General features: G+C 50.4%; 3 protein-coding genes across 3 annotated transcripts; 1 reads left to right on the forward strand and 2 right to left on the reverse strand.

Annotated features, from left to right (window-relative positions):
* Positions 1 to 2,837: 2,837 nt before the first annotated feature.
* On the forward strand, positions 2,838 to 8,390 carry RNF39 (ring finger protein 39). Its single transcript, XM_020877421.2, has 4 exons — positions 2,838 to 3,500; positions 5,180 to 5,202; positions 5,418 to 5,509; positions 6,930 to 8,390. The coding sequence occupies exons 1-4, from the start codon at positions 3,135 to 3,137 to the stop codon at positions 7,508 to 7,510; spliced, it is 1,062 nt and encodes a 353-aa protein (XP_020733080.2). The 5' UTR covers positions 2,838 to 3,134; the 3' UTR covers positions 7,511 to 8,390.
* PPP1R11 (protein phosphatase 1 regulatory inhibitor subunit 11) lies at positions 8,320 to 11,445 on the reverse strand. Its single transcript, XM_020877422.2, has 3 exons — positions 11,185 to 11,445; positions 10,017 to 10,125; positions 8,320 to 9,580 (listed from the first exon to the last, which is right to left on the reverse strand). Exons 1-3 carry the CDS (start codon positions 11,251 to 11,253, stop codon positions 9,378 to 9,380), a joined length of 381 nt encoding a protein of 126 aa, XP_020733081.1. The 5' UTR covers positions 11,254 to 11,445; the 3' UTR covers positions 8,320 to 9,377.
* A 1,976-nt stretch (positions 11,446 to 13,421) lies between these two features.
* Positions 13,422 to 17,153, reverse strand: POLR1H (RNA polymerase I subunit H). The gene is made up of 5 exons (XM_020877449.2): positions 17,037 to 17,153; positions 16,703 to 16,857; positions 16,354 to 16,454; positions 15,836 to 15,945; positions 13,422 to 14,008 (listed from the first exon to the last, which is right to left on the reverse strand). The coding sequence occupies exons 2-5, from the start codon at positions 16,836 to 16,838 to the stop codon at positions 13,984 to 13,986; spliced, it is 372 nt and encodes a 123-aa protein (XP_020733108.1). The 5' UTR covers positions 16,839 to 16,857; positions 17,037 to 17,153; the 3' UTR covers positions 13,422 to 13,983.

Genomic DNA, 17,153 nt, shown 5'->3' on the forward strand with positions numbered 1-17,153 from the left:
CTTCCCACCTCTAGCATCTCCATTGCCACCCACGGATGTCTGACTACAACATTCCACAGCATCACAAGCAGATATCCTGAATGGAGTTGGAAAGGGGTGGGAACAGTTATGTTGGAGACACCTGTATTAAGAAGATGTGGTGCTATTTGAGAGGCAGGATGCAGTCATGATCAACTAGAACAAGCCAAGCCAAGCCAACACATCAAAAATCAGCTCTGCCCATCCAGTTCTCTGAAGATAGAATAAACCCAAGGGAGAATTAGAGAATCAAGTGTAGAATTTTGGGGGATTCTGGCAAGGAAGGGAGAAAGTCTTGAAAACTGAGACAGTGAAACTACTGAACCACTGAAGCTCGTGTGGTCTAGAGCCCGTGCTCTGCAATAAGAGAGTAACCCCTGCTCACCAACAACTAGAGAAAGCTAGCATGCAGCAACAGAGACCTAGTGCAACCAAAAAATAAATTAATTTAATTAAATTAAAAAGACAAATTATCACAAACTTTTGTTTGAAATATGTGAAACAACACACACTTGTTATCTTACAGTTCTGTAGTTCAGAAGCCTAAAATGGGTCTTACAGGGTGTCAGTGTGCTGGACTCCATCTGGAATCCATCTCCTTGCCTTCTCCAGCTTCTGGTGGCCACCTATGTCCTTTGCTCATGGCTCCCCATCCTCAGTCTTCAAAGCCAGCAGTGGCAGGCTGAGTACTCTTGTGACTCTTTAATCCAAAGAGGAAGATTGTCTTCTTCTGCTTCTGTCCTCCACCTTTTTGGGCCACACCACAATGCATACCAATTCTCAGTTCCCTGACCAGGTATCCAACCCGCATTCACAGCAGTGGAAGTGTGGACTCTTCATCACTGGACTGCCAGGGAGGGCCCTGTCCTCCACTTTTAAAGACCTTTGGATAATCTGGAATAATCTCCCTACTTAAAACTCAACTGATTAGCAACCTTAATTCCATCTGCAAGCTTAATTCTGCCATGTAAGGCAACATGTTCACAGGATCCATGCCACAGATAACATGTTCACAGGAATTAGAACATGGGCATCTCTAGGGGATCGTTATTCTTCCTATCATAACACGGAAGTCCATTTCACAACATAGATTTGGGTCATATCTGTAGCCATTTGCTTGGGTAGCTGTGCGTTTTGTGAGCAGGGAGCTGGGAGGTTTGTTTCAAGATGAGTATACTTTGTTTATCATGTTTGAGTGTCTCCCTGAAGTAAAGGGGGAGAAGGATGCCTGGAGGGGTTGCCTAATAACCTGCTTCTGCTCCATAAAGATTTACTGCTGTTGTATTGTTGTTTTTGTTGACAATAAAACTAATGACAGAGTGTCTTTGCATGTTTTCTTCCAGTATGTCTATCTGTCCCTAAAAAATCTGGGTGTCCATCCCAGTGATACCGTGTGTATGTGTGGCATATGTGTGGTTTTGCATTATATGAGTGTATCTGCCTATTAGGTCTGCATTTGGGGGCATTTAGACATTGCTGTATGCACACGCATATTTGTGCAACAGTATGTGATTATAGTTGTAGACATCTGAATGTTTACTTATTCACAACCCCCCAGGAGTACCCAGACAGAACGGCCTAGCATGAGAAAGGCAGAGGAACTAGGAAGAGGAGGAGAGAAGAGGAGGGCGGAGGAGGAAAGAGACAGAGACGGAGGTAATGACACAGCATGAGGAAAAATCCGAAAAAAAAAAAAAAATAAATAAATAAAAAAAAATCAGAAAGTAGAAGAGAAGTCGTTCCTGGTGGTCCAGTGATTAAGAATTCTTCTGTCAATTCAGGGGACATAGGTTCGATCCCTGGTCTGGGAAAATTCCACATGCCAGGGGACAACTAAGCCTCCTGTGCCACAACTACTGAGACTGTGCTCTAGAGCCCAGAGACCACAGCTACTGAGGTCTGCGCACCCAGAGCCTGGGCCCCACAACAAAAGAAGACACTGCAATGAGAAGCCTGCTCACTGAAGCTAGAGATGGACTGCATGCAATAACGAAGACCCAGCGCAGTCAAAAATAAATAAATAAATGAAATTCAAAAAAATATAGAAGGGAGTTCTAGGGATCTGAAATTAAAGAGGGGCAGGGTGGAGTCACAGCAAGGCCATAAATCAGAAGATCTGGGTATGGCTTCACTTCGGGTCACTGCCTGGCTGTGTGACCTTCACAATGCCAGCTGTCTGGGCCTCAGTTGACCAAAAGAGTGAAAATAGATAACCTCAGGGTACATGCCAAAGAAGGAGAGGAGAGAAAAGTAGAAATAAAAACATACACAGGGAAAAGAGAGAGAAACAACTAGAAAGAGAGATATAGGAAGAAACAAGAGAGGCCTGGGAGCCAGCCAGAGGTAGAGCGGAGAGAACCTGACCAGGACTCCTTGAGGCAGGAGTGTGGGCGCCTGCTCCCCACCCCTTACCCCAAAACTTCGGTGTCCTTAAGCCCTTAATAGGTAAGGCAGGAAGATGGAGAGAGGCTCCTGGAATGACAGCCACACGCCAGCGTTCAGAGGCCCGCCAAAGCCACACAAACCAGATCTGTCTTCAGTGCCCCCAGCCCCCAAGATGTAGGTGTGCCAGCCACCTGGAATGATTCATGCCCCGGCGATGTGGGCACACATGCCAAAAGCGAGCCTGGGCACCCTGCCCACCTGCACACTGGAGGCCAAGGGGAAGGCGAGATTCCGGCTCTTAAGGGAGGTGGGGGCGGGGGGTGGGGGCGGTGATAAGGGCTACCCACCCCACACCTTGCTACTTTGCTACCTTGCCCCCAGAGCGCCTCCTAGCGACCACCTGCTCTGCTCGAGACCTAGGTGTCCCTTCCACCCTCCTCCCCCGAGCCTTACTGGGAAGCGGGAGAACCAGATGGGGTGTTACGCAAGGCCTGATGTTTACCTCCCGCAGGGGCCTCCTCCCTCCCTATAAAGCCTGACGTGGTGGGGAGATTGGCGGAGACAGACTGGTCGAAGACCGAGGCGATCCCAGGAGAGCGCCAGGAAAGCGTCAGAAAGTTAATGCGGGAGGCGGAGAGCGGGGCAGAGACGCAGCCAGCAGCCGAGGCGCACCGCCATCTGCGCACCCAAAGGCGGTCGCGGAGGGGACGGCGCCCGGGCGCTGGCTCCCCATGGAGACGTCCGAGCTTCTGGGACCGGGGCTGGTGGAGCGTCTGGAGCAGCTGGCGACGTGCCCGCTGTGCGGGGGCCCCTTCGAGGACCCGGTGCTCCTGGCGTGTGAGCACAGCTTCTGCCGCGCGTGTCTGGCCCGCCGCTGGGGGACCCCGCCGGCGACAGGCCCCGAGACGCCCCCCACCGCCTGTCCGTGCTGCGGCCTGCCGTGCCCCCGCCGCAGCCTGAGGTCTAACGTGAGGCTGGCGGTGGAGGTGCGCATCAGCCGCGGGCTGCGGGAGAAGCTGGCCGAGCCCGGGGCGCGCGCGGGGAAACGCCGAGGCGGGCGCATCCCTACCATGGGCTGCCTGGACCCGCAGGGAGAGGTGAGGCGGGGTGCGCTTCGTGAGTCCGCAGCTGTCCGCGGAAGGGGCGATCGGCTGGGGGGAACGGCAAGTCCCGACCTGAGGCCCTTCTAGAAGTTTAGGCAAAAGAAGGAGTTGGGAGGAGACCGGCTGAGGACGAGGGGGCGGCGGCTGTCAACTGAGAGGTGCCGGGACGCGCGGCGGGGAGTTGACGCTGCGCCCAGAGCCAAGGGGGCTGGACGGATGCCTGGCTCTTGTTAGAGGGGCTGGAGGGAAGGGGTTGGGGAGGCAGAGAAGGGGCTGGGGCACTAGACAGAACGCGGGGAGACCCCCGAGGCCCTGCGAAGAGCCCGCGAACTGGGAAGCTGGGAAAGACGCCACTGGGCGCCCGTGAGGAGGAGGCCTGGCGGGGAGGAAAGGGGAGGAAGCAGACCGGGGCGGGAGCGAGCTGGGGGCCTGGAAGGTTGGTGAGGGAGATCGGAACTCGCCCGAGGGAGGAGGAGCAGGAGGGAGGGCGGAGAAAAAGTGGGAGTGGAGGAGAGAAGGAGGGGGGCTGTCAAAAGGAGGGAAGAAGAGAGGCAGGTCCAAACTTTTCTGCAGCGTCCTGGGGTAGGTCCCCGCTCTCCGGTCTAGACCTTGCTGTGTTGTTTGTTATTGTTCTCAGCTCCTCCCAGGGCCCCAGGCAGAGGCGGTCACAGGTGGAGGCAAGGTCCGGGAGAACAGCCTGGGGACCCCTGGCTCCTCTCCACTTCCCACCCTGATCACCCACCCTCCCACTCTCCCTCCTGGGCCTCTGACTCTTTGGCTGTCAACCATCCTCGTTCCCTTGCCCGACCCCCAGGCGCCCCGGATTCCCTACTGGCTTCTTGCCAGCAGCCGAGCCGGTCTAGAGTCTTGTTTCCACCCTTTGAAGTCTACACATACCTAATTAGTCTAGGTGTAATTGGCATAACTAGACAAGTTGTCTTTCCTATCTCCCCTTCACCATCCCTCTGGTCTGCCCCAGTCTTCCCCACTGGACAGAGAAATGGAAAGAGGGAATCCTAGACTTTGGAAAGGGAGCACCCCGCGCCCTCTCCTGGCTCCCAGGGTGCCCTGCAGGTCGGCGGGGCCTTCTGGGACACATCCAAGTCCAGCTGCCTCCTTGGTCAGGGTTGAGACACACAGAACAAAAGGCCCAGTAAACGCCACTGGGCTTTTATGGCAAGAGGGGAAGCGGTTTTATTATAAGACTTATGTAAACGAACTCTTAGCCTAAGGACTCTAGGTATGTGTTTGGTCTCTGTGATGGATAAAGCGGGATGTTTATCTGGGATACACCCTCAGGAAGGTGGATGAGGATTGGGGCCACTGACGCAGAGAAGGGAGGTGGGGAGGAAGTAGGGAAAGGCGATGACTCTGGGGGCAGGAAAAGGCCGGATGAGACTAGGGAAGGGGAACTGAGTGGCTCTGGGGGGAGGGAGGCGGATGGTGGGGGGTGGGGTTCGGGGGATGAGAAAGTGGTGACAGACAGGAAAGAAAGGTCATGCAAGGAGAAGGGGAGTGAGAGGAATAAGGAGCACAGGGGGCTAAAGACGTGAGATCACTCTGAGATGTGGAGAGGGCCTTCACCAGAACAGACCCAGCCACCTGAGGGCGAGGGAGCTTCCCTCAGGATGAAGCCCAGAGCTCACATTCATGTTTTTTTCTGTCCACTCCAGGATATGAAGATGACATGGAGAAGGTGAGTTCCATTTTTACTGTTTCTTCCTTTCCACTACCAGCGGCCACATCCATCACCTTGTTACAGGAACCACATCTTTGTCCCCACTCCCAGACAGGTTTCCTGGGTTGGCCGCACCCTTTTCTGCCCCAGAGATGTCAGTGGGGGAGGGGTGCAGGCATCAGAGGGCAGAGAGTGTCTACCAATTTCTTGACCCTTCTCCCTCATCCCTCCAGGTTTGATGCCCCAACACCCAAGGCATCTAATTCAGAGGACGAGCTCCCTGAAGATTACCCAGTAGTAAAAAACATGCTTCACAGGCTGACGGGTAAGGAGGGCAGAAGAGAGGCAACTAAATGAGAGACTTTTCAGTTTGTTCCCTTTTCTCAAATATGATCCAGTCCTTTTTGATGTCTCTGTTAATTTCCTAGGGCTGCCATAACCAAGCATCTCACACTAAGTGGCTTAACAGAAATTTAGTGTCTCATGATTCTGCAAATAGAAGTCAGGTGTCAACAGCATTGGTTCTTCCTGATCCCTGAAAGGGAGACTCTGTTCCAGGACTTCTCTCTTAGCTTCCCTCAGCCTCAGGTGTTCCTTGGCCTGTGGATGGCATTCTCCCTGTGTCTTCCCTCTAGACACACTTCCCTCTATACACACTTTTTGGGTCCAAACTTTCCTTTTTTATAAGGACATGGGTTATATTGGATTAGGGTCCACCCTAATGACCTCATTTTGATTACCTTTATAAAGAGTCTATTTCCAAAACAGTCAAATTCTGAGGTCTTTGGGGGACTTCATATCTTTGGGGGCGGGAAGAACACGATTTAACCCATAACAAGGTCAATCCTTAATCCTCATGTTCCAGCCATTCTCCCCTCTTTCCTGTTTACTCACACAACAGACCCCTGGAGGTCACCAGGGGAATCTCTGCTGTCGCCACCTCTCATCACTCCCTTCCAGAAGTGTCCCAGAACTCGAGTGTCTCCTTGCCCCTGGGGCTCTGGGCCTTCTCTGCAGCTTCCATCACTCCCACGGCTGCCCTCTGCCCATCTTTAAACTGCCTAGAGAAGGTGCTCCACCCTCTTGGACACCCACCATCCCACCGACCCAGATGGCTTCTAGTACCCCTAGTCCAGAAATCTTTCTTCAAAGCACCCCATACCCACAAGGCCAAAGACTACTTCTTTCTGGTCCCTTGGCTATCACCGCCTTCTCTCTCCTCCGCCCCACCCTCCCTCTAGAACTAGGCCTGTCTACTCCCACCTATTCCCGTGGGTGGTGGGCTGGTTTCTCAGGATACTTCGGATTCCTCCCTCTGCCCTCTCCCCACCTCTACCACTTGGGGTGCTGGTTTCTGGTATCAGTCCTCCTCTTTAGCTCCACCTTTCCCATCCTGTTGACCCAGCTCCCACGCCCTGCCCCAGATGCTGCAGATTGAGGTATCGATCCTCCCGCTCCCAAGAAGTCAGTCCAGCTTCACTCTCCCCAAGTCCACAAACCAGGAAACCCCTCCCCTATGATCCTGCCCTGGGCCGGCAGGGTCCTTCTCCAGGCCCAACTCTCCGGAAGGAAGTGGCCCATCAGCGCAGGCGGGGTCTCGCCCAGGCCTCCTCTTCCTTCGCCTTCACCCTCGGTGGTCCTAAGGCCGCCTTCGTAAAGCCCTGTTGTGAGCCTATGGCGTCCGACCCCGCCTCCGCCTGGGAAAGCCCTCTCACACGGTCTTCCTCGTGCCTTCCTCTCTCCAGCCGACCTGACCTTGGATCCTGGCACGGCACACCGCCGCCTGCTCGTCTCTGAGGACCGCCGCAGCGTCCGACTGGCCCCACCGGGGACACCGGCGCCCCCCGACGGCCCGGCGCGCTTTGATCAGCTTCCGGCGGTGCTGGGCGCCCAAGGCTTCGCGGCTGGCCGCCACTGCTGGGAGGTGGAGACCGCGGACGCCGCCTCCCGCGGAGACTCTTCCGGAGAGGATGAGGACGACGGGGAGAGCCTCTACGCCCTGGGCGCGGCCGGGGAGTCGGTGCGACGCAAGGGCCGAGTAGGGCTGTGCCCCGCGGGGGCCGTGTGGGCCGTGGAGGGCCGCGGCGGCCGGCTGTGGGCGCTCACCGCCCCGGAGCCCATCCCGCTGGGCGGCACGAGGCCCCCGCCGCGGCGCATCCGCGTGGACTTGGACTGGGAGCGGGGCCGCGTGGCCTTCTACGACGGCCGCTCCCTCGACTTGCTCTTCGCCTTCCAGGCGCCGGGTCCCCTCGGGGAGCGCGTCTTCCCGCTGCTGTGCACCCGCGACTCCCGCGCCCAGCTCCGCATCGTGCCCGCGGAAGGCTGAGAAGCTCGCCCACAACCTCCGTTCTGGCCTGGCCCAAATGAGGCAGCTTCCTCTTGAGCACGGACATCCTTACTCATTCCAGGGATCCTGTCCGCGCCCACGGGGCAAGTGTATTGATAAGCACCCCGGACCTACCCCCCTCCATTTTCTCCAAATAGGACCTCCAATGACCTCCAATTTCCACGTCCATGCCCAAAGCTGAATTCCTGAACCCCCTTACCCCCATCTTGGGATGCTCCTCCCCCTCGGTTATCTCAGTACTTCCCCCAGGGATCCCTCCCCTTCTGTATTTCCCAGGCTTGATTGGGGAAGAGGTCCTGCCCCACCAGTACTGGTAAATGGCCCATTTTAATACACAGAGGGCCAGCTGGTCAAATATTTACCTCCCACCCCTGCCCCTCCTCCTAGCAAAGAAGAGCACGGTGCCCTCTCCACAGCTCTGAGGTTTGGGCTTCCCTGCCTCGTCCACTCTGAGGTTTCTCTTCAAGACCCTCCTCCCCTAAAACATGGGGCTTAACTGTGGCCTGGGCCTTAGGGCTGTTTTTGGGAAATGGGGGGCAGGACAGTTCTATTCCACCCTGACCACCTTCCATGTTTACAGCCATTTCTTGTTAAGAATCTTCTTAACCAATATCCCGTTTCCCCCGCCAGCCCCACAACCAGCTCCTTGTGAGTATGGCACATACTCGTAACATGGAACCAATGGTGCTACCTCTCCATTTCTCAACCTAGAAACGACCCAGACACCCCAAATTTGCCCTTGTATATATAGCCTCACTTCTTTCCCCATATGTATAAATGGGTCCATATTTAACACATTTTTATGTTGGGTTATTTATTTTGTGCATCTGTGGCAATAAATGAGATCTCAGTGGTGGTATGGATTTGACTGATCTCTGCAACCGTGCACTGCAAAAGGCCTGGAAAATTATATCCAGATCCCAGTAAGGAGTGGGGAGGGCTGGGAGGGCTGGACATCTGGGCTGGGAGAGACATCAAGGCCTTGGAAGGAAGGGGTAAGATTGCATCTCTTGGCTCCCTCCCTTTTCCATCCCGTCCCAGGGACCCAGGCCCCTGGAGCCGGGTTGGATCTGTCTCCTAAGTTGGAAGACCAAAGGCTGAGGAGATAGTGGGCTCTAAGTGACTAGTCTTGGAGCCAGTTTTGTCAGAAACCCTAGTCACATGAGAACAGTGAGGAGAGAGGACATGCCTATTTTTTTTCCCCCATTTCTCATTAAAGGTGAGAATGGCAAAGACCTCCCTCGCTCCTAACTCCTCTTAAGGGCTTGAGGGAAGAGGGCAGGAGAGGAGGGAAAGGGCTAGGAGCCCTGAGGTCTCACAGAAAACCTCACATCCCACAGGCAAGGACTAAGAGTTAGGATGACATAAATACATTAGTGGAAGAGCTGTAAGCCAGGATTAACAAGCATAGCTGGAGCAAGATTGCCTGGAATCTGACTAGGACCCTGGCAGTGAAAGCTGGGGCTGCTGGAAACCCAATTTAACTGTTTGGAACTCAAGTAGAGAGTGCAAGGGGCCAAGGTAACTGGATCCCAGGACAGGCAGTTTGGCAGTGAGAACAAAGGAAAAAGATTGGGATCAAGATGCCTGGATCCCTGGAGAGAGAAGGCTGGGTATTGTAAGGAGAAATGAGGGCTGGGGGAACCCTGAAGCCTGGGTTCTGGAATAGCAGCAAGTCAGAATTCCAGGATCTCTGTCCACCTTCCTCTCCCTCTTCCCTCTGTCAGGCAGAGGAGAAGGGAGGAGGGGGCTGGAGAAGGGATCAAATCATGGGTTTAGTCCCCGAGTAGCCACATGAATACATTCAGGGCCAGACAGACACAGGAATGGTGGGGGAGCGAGGAATTTAGTGCTGCATGGGCCCTGGAGGGGGCTGGGAGGGGTCAGGAGGCTGGGGAGGGGTGGTGGGGCTTGGTCCCGGGGTTGCATGACGCCGTCCTTTGCGGTGGCCCCGCACACAGTGTGTATGACCACAGCCCTCCTCTTCCTCGTCATCACTCTCCGTGGAGCTCTCGCCAAAGGCCCGAGGTTTCTCATAAATACAGCAGCCTGGATTTGGATGCAGGAGCCCAGTGAAAAAGGAGGAAGAGTTCAGACGTAGTGTCAGTTCCATTCCCACCGGATCTCAGTCAAAATTCCTACTTCCCACCATTTTCTCCTTCTACCTTCCAGATCCAGCTTCCCCAGGCCTACACCCTCGGACTCTGTCACCCACCCACCTTGCCTTTCCAGCTGGGAATCCAAAGCTCCTCTTCTCCCACCTCAAATACCTCTTGACTTTAGGCCTTGGCACATAGAAATTCAAGCCCTTCCCTACCTCTTTCCCTCTAATTTAACCTCCTCTCCCTGATAACAGAAAACCACCAAGGCAGCCACAGGACTGTGAGCATCTGGGGGCTTCCGGAAGGCTAGTGAATGCCAGAAGGCAAAAGATATGCTGAGGGGAGCCAGGACTCCAGCGTCACTGTGGGCAACAATTACTCACATTTTGATGAGCGGCGGCCCATGTGTTCATTGTCCACAGTATCACTCGTCCATTCCACCTTTTTCTCTGGCTTCCGTTTCCGAAGTTTGATGGTTAGGCTCCGGTTTTCCTGGAAGGTTAAGAAGGACAGACATACCTAGCTAGTCCCCTCCTACTAACTCTTCCCGCTTCCTCCCTGGGGCCTCCTTTCTTCCCTTCCCCAGTTCAATCAGGATCACAAACACAGCAACAGAGGAGCTGATGCTGGGAGAAGATAAAACAGAACAGGTTTTTGACCTCAAGGAGTCCCTTGAGGAATTCTGTTAGTAACTACTAGTATGCAGAGAAGATACAATTCCTAACCTAGGGAGAGTCCCAGCAAATCTTCAAAGGAAAATATAATCCTTGCTGTTCCTCCATCTTCCTCCCCAAAACATCCTTGGTGGTATTAATACATGGAAATTATTTTCTCAGTCACCAACACCTAAACTTTGATCTCCCTTTCTTTTCCCAGAACTCCTATTCTTTTTCCCATTAAAGAAATAACTCTGTTCTCACATCTCTCATCCTCAAGCCCAGCCCTCCCAACCTGTTTTCCACCTATTCTCCAGCATCCTGGCATCTCTAGTAACTATTACTCTAAACTCCCTTAATCCAAGGGTTATTAAGTCCGAAAGGAACTTCTCCCTTTGAAAGAAATGTTTTTGCAAAAATGCTGTTTTTCTCTACATGTCTGATTTTTCAAAATATTCTCATCATCTCCCTTTTCTTGTTCCCTCATTCCCTCTGCTTCCGTTTGCAATAATCCCTTCAAGAAATATTTATTGATAAGCATGCTTCGTGTTAAATTTCCCTACAATGAGTTTCCAACCATGCGTTCTTACACAACCCTTCATTTCCCCCAGCACATCCCTTGCTCATTAATCGCCAAGTTCGCGGGCTTTCAGTACTTACACACACCACCATCCCAAGCAGCATCACCTACATCTTAACTCTATTGCATGTCACTCGACCAGCCTTCTGCACCAACTCTGACACACCAAAAAATCCCTAATACCCTGCGATTCTCCCAAACCCACTTTCTCCCATATCCCCAGGCCCAGCCCATCCAACAACTCTCCAAAACCCTATCCCTTCCCTCCCGGTATCTCCCAGACCCCTAAACAGCACCGCCCCCCGCCTTTCTCACGGGCTCGGTTGTCACGGTAACCGTTGTCTCAGTGACGGTCTCACTCAGCCCGGCCCCTGCCTCCGCCATGGCTAAGGCTGAGGAGAGAAGCGGAAGAAAGGGGATGGGGCACCCTTCTGTCTTTTCTGTGTCTCTGAGGTCTAAGAGAATCGGTATCGATTCAGATTAGCAGCCAGGATCCTCCACCTTCTTTTTTCCCCCTCCTCCTGGGCCTCCGCTGCCCCACCCCTGGGGATAACCTGTCCAACCCCACTTCCGGCTCCCTACTTCCGGGTGTGACGCGTTCTGTGGTCCCCCTTTTCCCTTCCTGGCACTAAATGCGTCAAAGCTCCGGGTCGCCGGATTAGTTCCGCCGTAATGTGACAGTGCGCAGGCGCCGCAAGGAGGCGACACAACTTCGGCGGAACAGGCGTCACTTCGGTGCGGGAGCCGGAGGCGGGGCGAGCAATGACTGCCTGATCCTGCAAACGCAGAGGTTGAGCAGGAATCCGCCGTGGAGGTTAGAGTTGGGCCTGTTCCTGAAGACTGGGTACCGCACCCGGTTCAGACGTCCCGTAGCTGAGTCCATCCCATTGCCATCCCTGTGTGTGTGTGTGTGTGTGTGTGTGTGTGTGTAGCTGAGTCCATCCCATTGCCATTGCCATCCTTTTGTGTGTGTGTGTGTGTGTGGTGTGTAGCTGAGTCCATCCCGTTGCCATCCCTTGTGTGTGTGTTTGTGTGTGTGTGTAGCTGAGTCCATCCCATTGCCATTGCCATCCTTTTGTGTGTGTGTGTGTGTGTGTGTGTGTAGCTGAGTTCATCCCATTGCCATTGCCATCCCTTGTGTGTGTGTTTGTGTGTGTGTGTGTGTAGCTGAGTCCATCCCATTGCCATCCCGTGTGTGTGTGTGTGTGTGTGTGTGTGTGTGTAGCTGAGTCCATCCCATTGCCATCCCTTGTGTGTGTGTGTGTGTGTGTGTGTGTGTGTGTGTAGCTGAGTCCATCCCATTGCCATCCCTTGTGTGTGTGTTGTGTGTGTGTGTGTGTAGCTGAGTCCATCCCATTGCCATTGCCATCCTTTTGTGTGTGTGTGTGTGTGTGTGTGTAGCTGAGTCCATCCCATTGCCATCCCTTGTGTGTGTGTTTGTGTGTGTGTGTGTGTAGCTGAGTCCATCCCATTGCCATTGCCATCCCTTTGTGTGTGTGTGTGTGTGTGTGTATGTGTAGCTGAGCATCCCATTGCCATCCCTTGTGTGTGTGTTTGTGTGTGTGTGTGTGTAGCTGAGTCCATCCCATTGCCATCCCTTTGTGTGTGTGTGTGTGTGTGTGTGTGTGTGTAGCTGAGTCCATCCCATTGCCATCCCTTTGTGTGTGTGTAAAAAACTAAGGGGCAATAGCAATGATCCTACCACAGCCTAACTTCATTTCCTTTGTCTGGGAATTAGGCATTTGGGACCTGGGAGCAGCTGAAAACACACTTGATTCAGAGTTTTAATCCTCCTTCTGTGCCCATAGAGGTTGGAGCAGGGCACTTAATGCGCCTTCAACATGGATTCTTTCCTGTCACTGGCACATGAAACACTCTAGAGTCTGCATTTTAGCTCCAAGTCTACAACAACTAATGGGGAAGACTGGCAAAAATATTAGCAAAAATATAAGACATTAGAATATTAACATAGATGTTAAGACTCATCTGTGAAACTGAATTTAGTCACATACTGCCTACACATGCTCTGGAGTGGAGATGAGAAAGCTTAAACACAGAAATGGTCATCAGTTCAGTTCAGTCACTCAGTCGTGTCCAACTCTTTGCAATCCCATGGACTGCAGCAAGCCAGGCTTCCATGTCCATCAACTCCTGGAGCTTGCTCAAACTCATGAGAACTCCCAAAATAGAAAGGGCCACACAACTGTAAGATAATCATGAGTGCCATCTTCTAGTCACTACTGAAACCAAAGAATGCAGGAATACTAATTCCCAGGCTGAAATTTGAATATGCTGATTGTGCCTGGACTAAATATTTGTTTGCGTTTAAAGTTTTTGGCTCAAACTGAAAAAAATAAGCTACGACTCAGCATGTAGAATAAAGCCCATTAAAATAAAAAATCATTGTGGAGTGGGATTCCTGTTGATTTTTTTTTTTCTTTCTACTTTTCTCTACATAAATCTGTTACAGTGTAAAAAAATGTGTGTATACATATATATATATATATATAACATTATCTCAAGAGCAATAAAAAAATTTCCAGAATGTCCACTTGTGTCTTTGAGTATAGATTTTATTGTTCAAACTTACATATCAAATGAATCTGATTCAGAGCTTTCTGTTGAAGCTCACTATCCAAACTCCCACTTTTTGTTTCCCTAAACTCAGGAACCAAATAAGATTTAGCTAACGAGGGAATACTTATAATTGCCTTTTTATGTTATTAGCCTCATTCCTGGCTCCATTTTTTTATCCTAGTTTTTTATTTTTTTCCCCCTTTTTCTTTCTGCTGTACTAATTTATATTCCTTTTTTGTCACTGATACATTTGTTGAGAGAATGAATATATCTCTCTAAGCTAATATAAATTTCTTTTGGAACAAGATAGATTATAAATAACATACATATGTCTGGCTCTTATAGAAAAATATAACTTTAATAAGGACACTCAATTAGGGTAGGAGTACTCTGGGGACAATGATAATCCACACATGACGATCTGCTTTTCCTCTGAGAGCAGAACACTGCAATTGGGAGATGGACAAAGGACCTAAGAACCCAATATCCTTCAGCTTCCAAGTAAGAAGAGGATTGTTGAGTCGCTCAGGAAAAAAATCAAGAATCTTCCTTCTCTTGGAACCTATAGAGAAAGAAATGACTTGTTATATTTGACCAAAGGAAGAGGTACTAGCAGTGTAAGATGAAAGAAATAATCAAGGAAGGACTTTCATTTATGACCATAGAGGACTAGCTCCCCTAAAAACCGTCCACAAATTCAAGACAATTAAAAATGCTGGGATTAAAAATGTATCTTGTAAATTGTGAATTAAGTCAAGATTTCTTAGGAAAACAAAAAGCACTAGCCATAAAAGAAGAACAGATAAACTAGACCTCATAAAAATGAAAAACTGGTCACTTAAAAAAAAATGTTAAGAAAATAAATAGGCCAGGCTGAGAAATACTCCCCAAAGGCATTTATAACTATAAATATTTTTAATCCATTGATGAAAAGGCAAGAAAGTAAAGGCAATCTTCACACTGAGTGAAACTATATAAAACCAGGAATCTAGACAGGTACATTAAAACTGAAGCCCCTGGTAAGCTGGTGCCCTTGCTGTTTTGATAGCCACGTGAGTGAACCAGAGACAAGCCTACAATATCTGATAGGAGATACTTTGAATAAGTTTGAAACCCCCAAAGGGTTACACCTGTGTATAAAAGTGAATAAGAAAAAAAAAAAATCCAACTCTGCAGAAGAGGAATTTGACTGTCTCACTAGGTAGAGGGAGAAAAAATTAAAAATTTCCTTCTAGAATTTCTAATCAAAAGCTGACCTTACATTGGATTTGCAGCCCAAACACATGAAGCTGAGAATTTATTTAAAGCCATTCCAGCTTGGTAGTGCTTCAAGGCACCTGAAGAGGAACACACATGCTAAGAATATAGTTTTCACTCCAGGTCTCAAAGAATTCCACAGTCCAAATTCTAAAAAATCTGAGCTTATATTAAAAAATTACAAAACAAATAAAAGCACCATGAGGAAGTCTGTAGGAATAATGGCAGCATCAGACCCATAAAAACTATGGGTATGAGAATTAGGAGACACAGAATATAAATATCATGCTTAATATATTTAAATATATGTAAGAATTAAAAATAATTTTAGGATTAAAGAATCATGAATTATTAAAAATGATTGAGGAGACTTGAAAAATAAGCAGAACTCAAAAAAAATTTTTTTTAAGTAACAATAACTCATGAACTGAAGACAGAATTAGTGAAGTGGAAGAAAGACCAGAAGAATTTACCCAGAAGCAATATAAAGAGAAAATAGAAGGAAAATTATGAAAGGGTGAGAGAAATGGAGTAGTGGGTAAAGTCTAATAAGCAATTAATTAATTAGAACTCCAAAATGTGAGAACATAGGTAAAGGCAATATTCAATGAGACATGGCAGATAATTTTCCAAGGTTGATGGAAAAGAAAAAAAAAATCAATCTTTACTTTCAGAAAGCCCAACAAATCCTAAACATGATAAACAAAAGAAAGCCACATCCAGATATACTGTAGTGAAACCACAGAACACCAAAGACAAAGGGGAGTTCTCAAAACTATTCAGAAAATCATGTTCTTTAAATCACCCATGACTAATTCTCACCAAAGTAAAACTACCTTGAGTACAGTGGAAGATGCAACAGTAAGTAATACCCAGATCATCAAGCAACATTGGCCTTCTTTCCTTTTAAATATCTCAAAAGGTTTAATTCACCAAGTATAAAAAGGATAAGAAAAGTGTAATTTTCTAAAATAAAAAACGACTACAAGTTTCCCTATTATTTCAACTGTACAGAAGAGAGGGATGGGACCAAAGAACACAACTGTTTATTCAGTACAAAAAGCAAATCACTGGATTTATTTAGGTCGCAAACAGACTGAGAAAGGGCAGATAGGAGGGAAAGGATACGCACTTGCAGTTGGTACAGGTGTAGAAGACGGTCTGCCCTTCATCCGCTGATCGCATCTGCCTGGTGTGGTACGCCATTCCCTCGTGCCCACATCGAGAGCAGCGCCTGTCAACCTGGGAAGCAACTGGTGGGATTAATAATTCCCCTTTCCGCTCACAGACATCGGGCTGTCACACCCTCTAGACTCTGATGTTTTAAAGACCCCTCTTCCCTCTTAGAGGCGCAGTGGTAAAGAATCCGCTTGCCAATGCTGGAGATGCGGGTTCCATCCCTGGCTCGGGAAGATCCCCTGGAGGAGGAAATGGCAATCTGCTCCAGTATTCTTACCTGGAAAATTTCATGGACAGAGGAGCCTGGCAGGCTACAGTCCTCGAGGTCGCAAAGAGTCAGACACGACTCAGCATAGCACACACCCTTCCCTCTTGGAATTGGGTACAAAACTCTCCAGATTTGAGCAATCGCCCCTCCATTTCTTTCCCACCCTCCTTTGATGGGGCCAGTTCTCGATGTCATTCACTCACCACGGGTCCCTGGAACTCAGGTCCTTCCTCCATCGACAAAGGCATGGCTGTCCCCAGTTTGTTAAACACAACTGAGGTCTTCACAATCTTTCCCTCAAAGTCTGCGCAAGCAGTAAGAACTGGTTGTGGAGACAGTCAGGAGGGCTGACACCCATAACTCCCTCTCGGTTAGGACAGGGGGCCTTAAATATAAGGCCCTTCTTCCCTTCAGGTTTCGACCCAAGGCCGAAAGTGCCTGATTCTCTGCTTCAGGGTCCCCCTCTTCAATCCAAGCGATATTATGGTCCTCAAGCCACTGACCCTTTCACGCTGGGCCCCCGGCCGGGGTCGATGTGCACAAGCCCCTTACCTCGCACGTTGATGGAGAAGCCACAGCGGGTACAGGCGACCGCATCCTGAGCCCCGGGCAGAGGCAGGACCGAACCGCAATCTGGGCAGAAATCCAAGTCCGACTGAAAGCTGGAGCAGATGCCGGCGAGGTCCATGACGGAGGGTGGTCGAGGGCTGGGAAGGAGAGATTGCTAACAAAAAAGAGTCGCTCCCTCCCCTCCCCTATTCTGTCCTTGGACCTACTCATGGAGAACTCGAGTCCTTCTCCCACGTACGCCTGTGCCTCTAAGACCAAGAAGCCCATATATCCAGAATTTCAAGCCGGGGTCCGGTACTTCGACTTGGGGGCTTACCTAGGACAGGCGAGAAGAAGAAGCCAACTCCACGAGCTAGAACGCCGGCTCTACGCTGCAGCGGAGTAGCGAGAGCAGGGCAGGCTAGAGCGCCCCGTCGTCCGGCCTGTCGATTGG

The sequence above is a fragment of the Odocoileus virginianus genome, chromosome 27, assembly GCF_023699985.2.
Source record: "Odocoileus virginianus isolate 20LAN1187 ecotype Illinois chromosome 27, Ovbor_1.2, whole genome shotgun sequence".
In the NCBI taxonomy this organism is placed as follows: Eukaryota; Metazoa; Chordata; class Mammalia; order Artiodactyla; family Cervidae; genus Odocoileus; species Odocoileus virginianus.

Coding starts and splice junctions, on each gene's coding strand:
- RNF39 (XM_020877421.2), top strand. CDS start 3,135: ATGGAGACGTCCGAGCTTCTGGGACCGGGGCTGGTGGAGCGTCTGGAG. Junction 5,203..5,417: donor ATGAAGATGACATGGAGAAG/GTGAGTTCCATT, acceptor TCATCCCTCCAG/GTTTGATGCCCCAACACCCA. Junction 5,510..6,929: donor CATGCTTCACAGGCTGACGG/GTAAGGAGGGCA, acceptor TCCTCTCTCCAG/CCGACCTGACCTTGGATCCT.
- PPP1R11 (XM_020877422.2), bottom strand. CDS start 11,253: ATGGCGGAGGCAGGGGCCGGGCTGAGTGAGACCGTCACTGAGACAACG. Junction 10,126..11,184: donor TTACCGTGACAACCGAGCCC/GTGAGAAAGGCG, acceptor TTAACCTTCCAG/GAAAACCGGAGCCTAACCAT. Junction 9,581..10,016: donor GGGCCGCCGCTCATCAAAAT/GTGAGTAATTGT, acceptor ATCCAAATCCAG/GCTGCTGTATTTATGAGAAA.
- POLR1H (XM_020877449.2), bottom strand. CDS start 16,838: ATGGACCTCGCCGGCATCTGCTCCAGCTTTCAGTCGGACTTGGATTTC. Junction 15,946..16,353: donor CTGAGTTCCAGGGACCCGTG/GTGAGTGAATGA, acceptor GTTGCTTCCCAG/GTTGACAGGCGCTGCTCTCG. Junction 14,009..15,835: donor TACACCTGTACCAACTGCAA/GTGCGTATCCTT, acceptor CTTTCTCTATAG/GTTCCAAGAGAAGGAAGATT.